The sequence below is a fragment of the Haliotis asinina genome, chromosome 1 (assembly GCF_037392515.1).
Source record: "Haliotis asinina isolate JCU_RB_2024 chromosome 1, JCU_Hal_asi_v2, whole genome shotgun sequence".
In the NCBI taxonomy this organism is placed as follows: domain Eukaryota; kingdom Metazoa; phylum Mollusca; class Gastropoda; order Lepetellida; family Haliotidae; genus Haliotis; species Haliotis asinina.
Window position 1 is genome coordinate 84,643,598 of NC_090280.1, and position 14,421 is coordinate 84,658,018.

At 42.2% G+C, this 14,421-nt stretch overlaps 1 protein-coding gene across 1 annotated transcript; it reads right to left on the reverse strand.

The window, feature by feature from the left end:
- Window positions 1–5,845: 5,845 nt before the first annotated feature.
- Window positions 5,846–6,439, reverse strand: LOC137276681 (uncharacterized). The gene has a single exon (XM_067808300.1). The coding sequence runs from the start codon at window positions 6,437–6,439 to the stop codon at window positions 5,846–5,848; it is 594 nt and encodes a 197-aa protein (XP_067664401.1).
- Window positions 6,440–14,421: the final 7,982 nt, after the last annotated feature.

Consider the following 14,421-nt stretch of genomic DNA (forward strand, 5'->3'; position numbering starts at 1 on the left):
CATAAGGCAACACAGAAATTTGTGGAAGACATCCAGTTGCTTCTCTGGAGCCCTGATGTAGTACAACCTGGATCACTTGTCCTAGAAACACAATGCTAGAGGTCAGTAGTGATGACTCAGTTTGTTGTCCTTTTCCTTGAGTCTACACACTGGCAGTTGATCATCTGCACTAGTGCCCTCTGTTGTGTAACACTACAAGAGTCTCTTAGTCAGGTTCAGGAACGCCTTCCCCTCGTGTAACACTACACGAGTCTCTTAGTCAGGTTTTCCAGGTTTTCGACCAAATGACGAACGCCAGGGGTGGTTTCCTCAACAGCAGCGATTTTATTGGTTACATGAGATATATAAGCAGTATATACAACAAGCTACCAGTCCATATGGTCAAGGTACTGGTCAGACCGGCGAACCGACCTGTACGTCTTGTTAGGACGCAGAGAAGCTCAGTTCTGTCTGGCCCTCAGTCAGGGGGGCTTTTATCCATAGCCCTCTGTTGGCGGGTCACATATCGGTCAGTGGTCATTAAAACTACTAGTGTCAACTTGTCCATCAACGTGATTGATGTTGGTAATTAATACCCTTTAACGAGCTGTTGACTCTTAGTAAACTCTGCACACAAACAAGTTTATGGCTTTGAAATCTTGTCTGTAAACTGTACACAAACAAGTTGATGGTTTTGAAGTCTTTCCTACAGACATTTATGGTCACTGTGGGTCCCGTTGCGGTGGCCCTGGGGTGAACTTGTCACACAAGCCTGTCAGACTTCATGTTTCTGTATTTGACCACTGGCCGATCTGTGTGACCGACTGCATCGTGAAAATTACTTGGGCCAGGCTTAACTTTGTTACACTCGCCACCATCCACAGAGGATTATTCCTTGGAATAATCCAAATACGTCTCTTCAACAGGATGCACAATCGGCTGATCAGTTCCTGGATCTTCCGATGATTCGTTGTGCGAGTCGTGGATCGTCAGTGGATTCTGCTTTGCGTTGTGTCTTTGTCCATAGATTCTGTCTGGATGTCGTCCACACGTGTCTAGGTTCGTTGTGTCTGCGTAGCGTCCAGACCTGGGTACAACGACCCTACCGCCGACGGTAGGATGCCATTCACCGGTCCCTCCGTCGTTCTTCCTGATAGCAATGGTGCAGAGGGTAATTGCTCTCTTCCGAAGCTATACGCTCGGTCAACGCCAGTTGGCACCATCTCTAAGTCTGGAGTGGTTTGACAGTGTCTACCAAGTCTCAACGTTTTGGCGAACCAGGGTCTATATACTATCCCTAGGGTAATCATTGTGATGACTACCAGAGTAATGACAATACCGAATGTTATGAGATCCTTACGTTTCCAACTTCCTGTCTCAAGATTCCCATCCCAGTTATGTACCAGTGACAGTTCTCTAATAAGATGCTTCATAGGCACAGACTGTAAATCCTTCAGGTGCAGAGGCAAGTTTAGTCCTGTTGTGTTCTTAAACGTGGAGTGAAAAGGTTCCCAGATTAATGTGTCTGAGGCATTAGGTAACTTAATTATATCAATCCACGAATTCTTTACCTTAATTTTAGTCTCATTATGATAGTAAGGCATCGGTATAAGATGGTCATTGGATCCTGAGCATGTGACATTCAACTGTACGAGGCCATAAGGGGGTGTTACTCTAACAGTTCGTGGATGTTCGATATTTTGCCTGCATACTATAGTAAAGTCCAACACATCTACAGTAGTGACGATCCACTGACCATTATTTATATAGTGAGCCATTGGTAATATCGCCTTTGGGCTTACTTCAACACTACATCTACTTTTTATTTTATGGCGGTTCTTAGTGATCAGTGCAATGACACATAATTCACTAAAATTTACGGGATACAAAGGGCTGACAACGTGACAATATCCTGTCATAGGGTTGGTGCAGGTACGCTGTTCTAAACCTTCAAGCAATACGTACTTGGTGCGTTCTACGTTAATGCCAATCATGGTCGATTCAAGTTTGTACCTTGCAACTAAGCTGTTGTCCGTGTTACGTAGATTGTTACTTAATACCAGTGGCATCGGCAAGTTAGGGATCTTATAGACCTCAAAGCGATCAGTGAGATCTAGAAGTGGAAAAGACGTGACAACTAGAATTTTATTAGCATACAAGACTGTTGAACATGTCAGTGTCTGGTAAAAGTTCCATAAATTATCCTCCGGGTCGGTTGCCAAAGTAAACCTAGCGGGTAAGTTATTCTGGATATCCTTTAGGAGGACCAGTAGTTCGCTCGGCGTGACGGTATGTGGTGATAAATGTCCGAGTGAAAGGATGCTTAACTGATTCTGGACGTGTTCGATGTAGGACATGAGTGTCAGAAGAGCCTGTCGTAGCTCTTCGATGACTAATTCTATCTTGAGATACGTAGAGGTTGCCCATTCTAACCTGTCAATTGCAACTGAGCAGTTACATTACCTATATTTTCTTCAAATTGATGAAGATTGTCTATAATTGAATTGATGGCATGCCTGTTTTTATTGATGGAAACTTTAGATACATTCAAGATGCTAAGACCTTCATGAATAACATGTGTTAATACCTTCTGATTTCTGGCTAAATTGTTCACACCCTTTTTGATCGCGGATAGGTCTGATTCAGACACAGTACCAAACAGGAAACTTAGGCCATCACCGATAAAAGGCAACAATGATCTCTTTGGTCTAACAAGCTGATGATATTGTGCGAACTGTTGTTCAAGATTGCTCAAGGTGTACTCCAGTCCGATAGCCTCCTTATCCAACTTCTTAAACATGCTTTCCACACCAGTTAGTTTATCTTGATGGAATCGGTGAAGGATGTGATGTATGACTCCTGTGGCCCTATTGAGGTCACTCCTACACTTATCTATAAAATGGCTATATGGCTTAAGGTCGATAACAAAAGTCACTATCCACTTAGACCTAGTGACAGATATATCATTAACCTTCTCAAAAACAACATTCTCTGAAACTATAGACGCATGACTTGCGCCAAAAGCTAAGGCAAGCATACACAGATACACATCCATTGTATCTGAAAAATACATGACGATCAAAATTGATATTATTACTTATTTCAGCATGTTAATATAATATTGTACCATATCCTAACCACAACTACCAACTATTTTGACTATCACCATGATGTTCTCATAATGAGTAACTATAAAACAACTATCCATACGATGACTATATACACTGATTCCGTAGCTTTGCTGCTAGGAAGCCTTACAGCAGCTGGGCTACCGCCCGGAGTAATGCTTTGACTGACTCCTTGGGCTGAGTTGGTTTTTCTGTCTGGGAAACAGCATCAATGTTCATTTGAGGCTGTTCACTCTCAACTGGTTCCTCAGGATCACTGGATTCCAGATCGGAAACAACATCCGTGTCCATGGGCTTCTGCCTCATGCGTTTTGCTAATTCTGCAAGTGGAATGTTGTCTTCCTCCTCTGAATCAGATCTTTCCTGCCGGTACCTCTTAACAATCCTCGGGACTGGACCTTGCGTGTCGTCTTCTGTTTCGTCGTTACTGGAACTTGATGAAGGTGGGACCACATAGTAAGCCCTGCGTCTTGGCTTATCTTGCTTATCCTTGGGGATTTCCCATTGGTCCAGCTGAGCAACGCGTAGATGTTCCGCATGGGCCTTGGTTGTCATTCCATCCAGTTGGTTACGTATGATATAAGTGACAGGCGAGGTCTGGTCCAGTACTAGTATGTACAGTAGTATGGCTGCCATTTGTTCTGTAGCTTACTCTTTCTCCGGTGCAGCCGGTAATAAACAGGATCTCCAATCTTGATAGTATTAGGGTTACTGTTTCTGTTGGCATACTTTGCCTGTCTTCGTTTTGCTTTCCTCATGTTCCTATGTACAAGTACGAAGGCCTTATGCTGTTGTTGTAGGGCAATCTTGTGTTCCTCTTCTCCTGTGTACTTCCTCCGGGGTTTCAGCAAATTGTCAACTGGTAGAACTACGTCTCGGTTGTATAGGAGGAAGAAGGGTGAGAACTTTGAAGATTCGGAGATGTGGAATCTAATGGCTGCCACTGTCTGGTTCAAATAGAGGTCCCAAGTCATGAGGGAGTCCTCAAGTTTTTTGGCTAGGACATCGTGGAGAGTCCTGTGGAATCGTTCAACCCGTGCATTCGATTGGGGGTGATAGAACGACGTTCGGACATGATGTATTCCCAAAGTCTCTAGGGTCTCTTTCACTGTGTGATTGATGTTTTCTGTGCCATTGTCAGTCACAATTTCCAGTGGGCATCCGTGGCGTGGAAATATCTCGTCTATCAGCAGATGGGCCACTGTTGCTGCAGTTTTATCAGGGACTGCGAAGGCCTCAGGCCATCCTGAGTAATGGTCGACAAAACTGATGATGTACTTGTTGCCCGAGAGAGTAGTTGGGTATGGACCGGAGAAGTCCATGCTGATCTTTGCAAAAGGGTAGGGAGGTATTTCCGTTTCTTGTAGGGGAGGTCTCTGACTTTTCATGGATCGGCTTTGACATGTGACACATTTCGATACATACTGGTACAGTTCCTTGTACAAGTTCGGCCAATAATACTTCCTTTTTATTGACTCGAAACACTTATCTACTCCCATGTGTCCCATATTGTCATGGTATTGGTCCACAACCAATTGCTTGAGGTGTCGTGGCACATACAGTCTGGTACATGGTTCGTCATCACAGTCAGTAATGTAGTACAGGATTCCATTGATCATCAGAAATTTCTTGAGTTGGGCCTTGTTATCAGTACCTGCCTCAAGCTGCTCTTTGATATTTTGGATGTCATCATCCTTACCTTGTTCCACCACCATGTCAATGTCTGCATCCATCTTGGGGAGTGGTTGGGCTTCTTCAGGTTCGACTGAACAACCTGCATAGTCCTGAACGGTGAATTTGCTCGAGTCGAAAACATTGATTTGGAGGCTGTTGTCAACCCTGTCTATTTCAACCTCTGAATTGCCAGCCTGAACATCATCGTATTGAGTAGGTATTCGTGACAGCAGGTCTGCACAGGTGTTGTTTTCTCCTTTAATGTACTCAACAGTACAATTATATCCACTTATCCCCAGTGCCCATTGCTGCACCTTTTGATTCTGCATTGGTGATTCCAACTAATAACGCAATGGTTGGTGGTCTGTCTTGATCTTGAACTGGGAATTATGGAGATAATGATCTAATTTCTGCAGGGCATAGTGGATGGCATATGCCTCTTTTTCGATGGTTGACCAGCGACATTGGGTATCCGTGAGCTTATGGGATAGAAAGTGGATGGGTTTCTCGACCTCACCTGTCTCTTCGTGGCACATTTGCGTTAAACAGGCTCCGATGCAGGTATCACTGGCATCTGTGTACAATGTATAGGGTTTGTTTGGATCAGGATACGTCAACAGCGGGACGACAGTGAGGCTTTCTTTTAGAAAATCGAATGCTCGCTGACAATTTTCAGACCACCGAAATCTTGCAAACTTCTTGCTCAGTTTGATAATGGGTTCTGCTATCTTGGAGAAATTTGGGATGAACCGCCGGTAGTAACTACACATACCAATGAAACTCCTTACCTCTTTTACCGTTGTGGGGGCTCCCATGGTTTGTATGGCCCTTACTTTCTGTTCATCTGGTTTGATCCCGTCAGAGTTGATGGTGAAACCCAAATACTTGGTCTCTCTTTGAGCAAAGGCACATTTTGAAAGTTTCAGTATCAGTGAGATCAAGGGCAGAGGTGTCGAGATGGGTCTCGTGACCTTATTCAGCGCACGGAAGTCCACACAAAATCTTTTTGACCCGTCTTTCTTATCCACCACTACGATGGGAAAACTCCATGGGGACCGGGAGTATCAAATAATGTTGGCATCCAACATGTCATCAACGGCTTTGTCCACTACTTGCCTCTTGTTCAGGGGAACACGATAAGGTCTCTGTTTGATTGGTGGGTGGCTACCAGTGTCTATATTCATGGTGACTGTCTCCGTATGGCCAAGGTCCAAGTCAGATTTAGCAAACAGATTCCTGTTGTCAGATACGATTGCTTGAATGGGTTGTCGGAGGTCATCAGGGGCATTTATATCTTTGCTGTCAACATCACTTGGCTCTTCTTTCTTAAGACCACGGGGGATTGTCACAACTTTAGTTGATGGCACATCCGTCAGTGTACCAAGGATACACCCTCTCTTTAGTCTGTACGTGCGATTGGTTGTGTTTACGATCATCATAGGCACTTCCCTTTGTTTGTTCAGTTTGATTATGGAGTTACATACTAGTAGTCCTGGCTCACTGCCTAAGTAACCGTTGTCAGTCCCTGTTGCTTGATACACATTATTCACTTCGAAGGGTGTCCCATTCTTGACCTTTGCCTTGACAAGGCTCTTACTTTGAGGCTTGATAGTCAGTGTCTCTAGCCAAGCGTACAATAGACGAGATGTGAACATCATCCTCTAATGGAACGTAGGTGTTTCCGACTCGTAGGCTACCCAGATCGAAATAAACTCTGACCCCTGCTGCTGATAACCAGTCATGTCCCAAGATCATATTTCTGTTCATGTTACTGACTATATAAAACGTGTGTTTTAACGGCGTACCCCTTAAACTGAAGTCAACAGTAACACTGCCCTCAACATTTAGAGAATTACCATTGACCCCTTGTAGCGCTACTTTCTTCTTATTTAATTGAAATTTGTCTTTATCTAGATTGAAAACCCTCTTGTGGATAATTGAGACCTCTGCGCCTGAATCTATGAGACACCTAAATCTGTGTTTTCCTGTCTTCACTGTACAAGAGTTAGGTCTACCAGCTAGATTGATAGAATATGTGGTTAAAGAATCTTGCTCTTCCTCATGGGCTTCTTCATGGGGAAGAGGTTTTAGTTTAACCGAGGTGATTGGTGACGGCGTGTGGGGCAGTTACGTTTGAAGTGGCCAGGTTTCCCGCATAACCAGCAAAGTCTTTCTGCTGCTCTGTCTGTATTGCCCCTGGACACTGCATTGACCCGGTGTTGAGGGCGACTTCGACAGTCACGCGCCTTATGGCCTACTCGGCTGCAATTGAGGCAACGTGGGTGAAGTGATCTACTTCCATTGGCTCAATTTGTCTTTCATGAGTGTCATTTGCATTGTTCCTTCCGACACGCAGAGCGAACCTAGCCCTAATGTTTTGCTCATTTGTAACGGCGATCACTGCTGTTGCCAGATTAGCTGGGTTCTCCCGCATTACTTTCATTTTCAGGTAGTCGTGACTCAACCCATCTATAAAAAACCCTACCAACTGCCTTTCAATGGCGGCACCATTGCCACCATCTTGTCTAAGCCCAGTATATGCCTCTCTGGCCATATTCAACAGTCTCTCCACGAACATTTGCACACTCTCATTATGTTTCTGCTTAAGCGTGCGAAGCAACATAAATGCATGTTGTGGGTCCGTAATCTCGGCGAACCTCCTAGTAAGTTCTTCGCGTAACTCTTCCCATGTGGCCTCAGGGTGGTCCGTAAAGTACCTCTGTATGAAGTCACTTACAGTCCCTACACTAGCTTGATACGCGATTAGTTTAATTTGTCTATTTTCGGCACCTGACAAGACCACGTACTTCTCGACAGATTTTATCCATTCTTTAAATTTCTTTTGCTCACCATCAAACGGTTTTATTATCTGTGCTACCCCATGCGCACCCAAGGCTTTAGTCAAATGATTCAGCTGCCCAGTTATTTGGTTTGCTATCCCTTGAGATATATAAGCAGTATATACAACAAGCTACCAGTCCATATGGTCAAGGTACTGGTCAGACTGGCGAAACGACCTGTACGTCTTATTAGGACGCAGAGAAGCTCAGTTCTGTCTGGCCCTCAGTCAGGCAGGCTTTTATCCATAGCCCTCTGTTGGTGGGTCACATATCGGTCAGTGATCATTAAAACTACTAGTGTCAACTTGTCCATCAACATGATTGATGTTGGTAATTAATACCCTTTAACGAGCTGTTGACTCTTAGTAAACTCTGCACACAAACAAGTTTATGGCTTTGAAATCTTGTCTGTAAACTGTACACAAACAAGTTGATGGTTTTGAAATCTTTCCTACAGACATTTATGGTCACTGTGGGTCCTGTTGCGGTGGCCCTGGGGTGAACTTGTCACACAAGCCTGTCAGACTTCATGTTTCTGTATTTGACCACTGGCCGATCTGTGTGACCGACTGCATCGTGAAAATTACTTGGGCCAGGCTTAACTTTGTTACAGTTGTCTCAGGGCTCTTTGATAACACAATCCCTGTAATGACAAGATTGATTAAAATCATTTTAATTTTTCTGTATTATGTTGCACAATTTTGAAACTGTTTATATCACCAGTTTTCAGTTTTTCATATGAAAACTAGTGCAAAAGATAATTGAATTGTTTTAAAAAGATTTTTATCCGTGTATAAATGAATATCACAAACAATTTATAACTGAGGAGAGAAAAAGGGTCATTGTCTGATGTATGAAAGTAAGAAATGTATTTCAAATAATGAACAAAATTTAACTCCAGGAAATCCAAAAACACAACATAACTCACTTATCATCAGTACCACTGAAACACATAATTCAACATTTCCTCAGAAACAAACTGCTCAAGTCATATTGAAGATTTAAGTTATTACACTAACTTGAATGATGGCTACAATAGTTATATATCAATCAAATGTATTGAGATGTTCAATTCTGTATTTACATATGCTGTTTCACTTTTTAAATTACCCTTTATTGCTACCACTGTCATCACTGGCAAAGCAGCCTTTGTCCCTTTCCCTTCTGCAGAAGATTCCCCAAGCTCTTGGTCATAAAAATATGCATGGAGCAAATTTCTGACCAGCTTGGAGGTTGATCCCTTGGCAGAAGAAAGGCAGGCTTCAAGGACCATTTTCTTCTCCATCACCCCACTGCCAGGGTCAACAAGATCAGTTTCACATGTTGATGGTGATGACAGAGTGTTAGCCCTGGGTGACACATGTGACAGTGATGGGGAAGGTAGAGATGCTGGTGGAGACATAAGTTTGGATTCCGGAGGAGGGGAGAAAACAGGAGATCGAGATATTGATGTTGAAGGGCTTGGCTGCAGCAGAGTTTCTGTGGCTGGAATGACTGGACATAATCCTGTCAGCTGACTAACAAATTCCTGTACAGCTTCTGACCTCAGAGAGGACACCAGAGCACCACTGCATGTTAGCATGTACATCTGAACCAGGACTTTCTTTGGTAGGTTGTCGCACCCTCATGTTTGGGAGCTTACGTTTGAGGAATTGTGCTGATCAGTTCTCCGTTTGGTTTCTGCCCCACCTGTCATTGTTCTCCAGAATTGGTGCGTGATTACTTCGGATATTCCTTTGACGAGTACGTGGTCGACCTTGTTCCATTGTGAAGGAGCAAGAAGCAAAGCGATAATATTGCCAAATACAGTGAAGCCTCAATAATCCGGACAGTTGTGTTTTTCAGCAAATTCGTCCGTATTGCGGATCATCCGGACTACTGAATTTCAGCAAGAGTTGCTTCCCTTTACTATATCAAACAAGACACGACACTGAATAAAACAAATAAGCATATAACGTACATATGTATATTTAATGCAAGGATAACAATGAATTCACTCAAAACTTTCTTCAATTCTTCCCTCCCCATGATCACTGCATTCTTGTCAGCACTTGCTGCTTCTCCCTGGAGCACTTGCTTTGATATTGAATGACGTGATTTGAATCTGGCCAACCATCCCTGAGAGTAAGCGAAATCTGTCACCGATAACTTGTCACCAAAGTCTTTTGCTTTCAATATCAACATTTCATCATTTACAGCTGCATTTTTGCTGGTCATTTCGTTCATCCATAGAAAGAGCGCCTCCTCCATTTTTTGATGTTTGGCGTTTCTTGCTCGAGACAGGGCTGCGGAGTCTTCAGGTATGGTAAGCCATTTTTCCTTGCTCTTTAGGATGTCTCCGATTGTAGATCTCCCCACTGAATGTCGAAATACTTCACCAAAGTGTTTACTAAGGAAATCTAAACTTGCTTTCGGATGTTCTTCTTTATACTCCCTCTTTTCAAATGCAGTTATCTCGTTTCGTTTTCGCTTGGTAGGTTGACTCGCCATCTTTGCTGATACAAGTGTCAAACAAACTGTGAATGTACAGCATCTTCTGTCGGGGACTTTTTGTCTAATTACAACAACAACCCTTAATTGACATTTCTCAAGTTAACAAGAGTTTATCATGTCAACTCAATGTCACCCAGTGTTTATTGCTCCCAATGACAGAGCAATAAGTTATGTAAACATCGACGGGAGTCGCAGTTACGGTTCGTGAACATCATTTACAGTGTCCGAACAATGAAGCGATTTACTGTTTGTTTTACTGATTGGTTACACCTTTTTAGCGTCCGGTTCCGGAAACTGAATTTCCAGATTATGGGTGCAAATTATATAGGCATTGATTGGTAACAAGCTGAAATCATCCGGGAGGCGAGACATCCGGATTGTCGGCGTCCAGACTAACGAGGCTTCACTGTACTGAATGTGAAATTTCCATAATGGCGAATACATTGAACAAAAAGCATTGTGGGTATCTGGTGAAACCATTGTGGGAAGCTGTCAATGTACTATGGGTAGGATAACTTAAGTATATGTATGTAGATATATGCTGTATTACATACTGTAATGTAAAATATTAGTAACCACATATATGAAAAACATGGTATTGTGTTATGAATAGCCACAGAATGTGCCATGCTTGCCGTGCGTTTGTAACTGGGGTATGGCCAAGACCATGGTAAAGAGATGTAAACAAATGATCAAGACATTTATCTGTACAATTTCAAAGTCAAATCTACTCCATTGATTAAATGTCTTTTCATGCTAAACACATCTTCATACAAAGGTCCAGACATGGTCAGTTCATTGCTCTTCTTGATGTAGGTACCACGTGCAATCAAACCATAATTGGCTCCAGTGACACAATCAGTTGTTTCAATGGCATCATTATCTTCACCCTCATCTTTGTAAAACAGCTGCGATGTCATTTGAGAGCTTTTCGCATCAGCTCCATAGTTTAGCAAGGTCTTCATCATGCTCTTGTAAGCATAATGATTGTTGGTCGAAGACACCAACTGGTTCTGCATATACACTGAAATTGGAGAAAACAGTGCCTACAAAAGCAAATTGACAGGTGCCACATGTTCGTCTGCATCCAATACCGATCCATCCTCATGGGTGACTTTGAGTTTTATGTGCAGTTTTGTTCGCTTCAAATCAATGTAATCACTACCCGAATTGGATATGTGAAATTCCAGTGGAGAAGAGTCATTAATTTGACTGAGCGAGCGTTCATCTACAAAATAGTGTTGCTGGATACTGGTCTGATATGGAGGTAAGGTAAATAGGTTGAGCGAATCCGGTACCAACTCTTCAAAAGTTTTGCTATTCAATAAAGACATGATGCTCAACTGAAGATGTCGTTTTCTTTCACAGGAGTACACTTGAGCACTTTAGCTGTCTTGGAGGCGATGTTACTTGTCTGGCGTATCTTCTTGGTTGTGGCAGTCTGTTCACCTGCAGCTCTTTTTAAAGACCTATGACGCTTCTCTTTAGCATCCGCTCTCTCCACAACACTTTGTTGTTCTGAAGTCATCTGCAGTTCGATTTTAGGTTCCTCCGTTTGAGAAACAGATCAGTGAGATGGAATAACTTTAGCGGGAGCTTTTCCATTCACAACACGAGAAGTACTTGTCATGTGTTTCTTGAAGTAATTCTGCCATTTGCTATAATCTGGGATATACAGAGGGAGGGAATCCATGTTCAGTCAGCAAAGGGATAACGTCTCAAGTGAAGTGTTGCATAAGTCTGCATAAGCCTGTAACTATCGCACAGGTTACACAGACATAAGGATCGTTCACATGAGTGAGGTCTATCTTTCCAAAGTTTAACTCGGATAAAGACACGACCCCAAATCCATCAAACACCAGTCTTTGATTGAGCTTAATGCGAAAATGATAAGAGCTGTTATCCTTGAAATAGGAATTTTTTGTGTCAGAACTCTTGAGAAACACATATTTCTCCATCACAGGTTTTTCAGTTGACTTTCTTCCACATATGAACTAGGCCAACCTAACCAACGAACCAAAACATACGTTTTTCCTCTCATGCGTTTCTTCTTTAAGGTCTTTTCCACTTGCCACTCAATATCGTCTCCTTTGTTAACCTTTTGCAGTTCGGCAGTGTAAAAACTCCCTTTAATAAGTTCACCTTGAAAATCTTTAATTCTGTACAGAGGTATGTCTTGTTTTTTGAAACGTTATGTACTTTGAAAAGTTCTTCCGTCCACTTCAGATCAAGTTCTTTGCTGAACGGTTTCCTCAGGTATGGGATGCGAACAAGATCACCAACTTTATATCTGTATTTCTTTATCACTTGACCTTTTTTTTCAAGTATTGCCAAACTTTCAATTCATTGCTGTTATTGACTTGAGCAGGTGATAGAAGGGGTAAAGACGAAAGTGGGGTGTTATTGTAGTTGTACACCAAATCAGGTAGAACACTGAGATAATGCTTGGTGTTCTTACTTGTCATGTAACGTGTGATCAACAACTTCAGTGTTCTGTTGAAGCGTTCCACATAATTACTTTTAATGTTTTCGTTGCGTGCAATAGTAATGGTAATATTTTGTTTTTCCAAAAAAGATTTGAACACTCCCTTCAACTCACTACCACCATCTACTCGTACTTTCCTTGGTTTTCTTTCTTGAAGTATTTTTTTAAAGGCTTTCAACACGGACTCTGGCCTTTTATTTTCCAAAGGAAGGACAAAAGTAAACCTACTCACTATGTCAATCACGACAAGCAAATACCGGATACCTTCATTTTCTTTGCTGTAGTGTGAAAGATCAGCAAGGTCCACATCCCACATTTCGTCCATAGAATTCACTCTGACTTTCATCCTTTTAAATCTGTGCTTGACTGGTTTGTGTAAACTGTAAGGATCTTGGTTGTTGACAAACCATTTCACCTTCCTGAGCTTAACATCAGGTTGAGGTGTTGTCTTCAATACCTGTCAGAGTTTGGACGGACCATAGTAGGTTCCTGGATTGTGAGGGTCATAATAATACTTTTCTAATGCCTTTTCGTGCCTCTCTGACAATACCCTGTTCATCTTTTGCGAACTCACACATCTACTGAATGAAACCAGTTGTAACAGGCAATATATAACATGAAGGTACGAATAGGAAGGAACATATGCTTTAATTAATAGAATTCATTCATGTATACATTCACAATTATTGAAAGCGATTTTCTAACAACAGCATCTTAACCACACGTTGCTTCAGATCATGAAGCCACTCTGATGTTTTAAAATGAGTGTCCTGAAAGTCTTTGAAGCGGTATGAAACTATGTTCACGTAATTCAGAGATGAGTCATCACAAAATACTTCCAACCATTTATCAATCACGTGTTCATCATTTATTTCACTCATGGGCGTCATGAAAAGACCATCAACGTGATCCTGTTCTAGCATGTGCTTACACGTGTGCACCAGTTCTCCCTCAGGTTCAAACATACATCCAAAACACAAATCACAGGATAACCGTCTAAGAATCTTAGACAGTTCCAAAGTGTAACACAAAGTGAGAAGATTTTCTGCATGCTTTATGTGATTCACACTGTCCACTTCGTCGACACACAAGAACAGTTTTCTTGTCTTCTTGATGATGATTCTTTTCGTTGACCTAGAATCATCTTGAAACTTTCTCTTAGCATCCTTGACACATTCACTGCGATCTTGAAACCATTCGTTAGATTGCATGACAACTGTTTCGTGCAAGGTGTGTGATGATTGTAGAACTTGCTTCCAGGAATAGAAAGCTGCTTTACCATTCAGTGGACTGTAAACAAGAATTTAACACTTTTCACTCTCAACAACTTTGTCCATAAGCTCTTGTCTGACCTCCATCAAAGCTTTCCCCAACCAGTTTTGTCCCTTCCAGTTAGATGGATTTAATAGCTTAGGATCGTGAAGAGAGAGTCCAACACCCCACCGTCTATCATATGGACTGGCTTCAGCTAATATTTTTGTGGCGGTGTTCATTAATGCATGTCGAAGAGTGGAAGACTGAGTAAACTTAGCCACGGTAACTTTCTTCACAACATGGTAACTCACAGCATCCCATTTGTGTTGAATAAAGTTTTTCACACATCTTCCTAATCTCTTCTGCATAACAGCAGAAGAGGCTCTTAAAATGTGTTGAGCTGTAACCACATCGCCAAGCGTCATTGCCGTCATGTACATATAATACTGCTCAGCACAGTGGAAGATTTTACCATCAACTTCAAACCTAACAGGATAGTGCAGGCTAAATGGTGAAGATTTTGTATAAAAGAATACAAACCAATCTGTAACTCTTGTTCCCATGATGT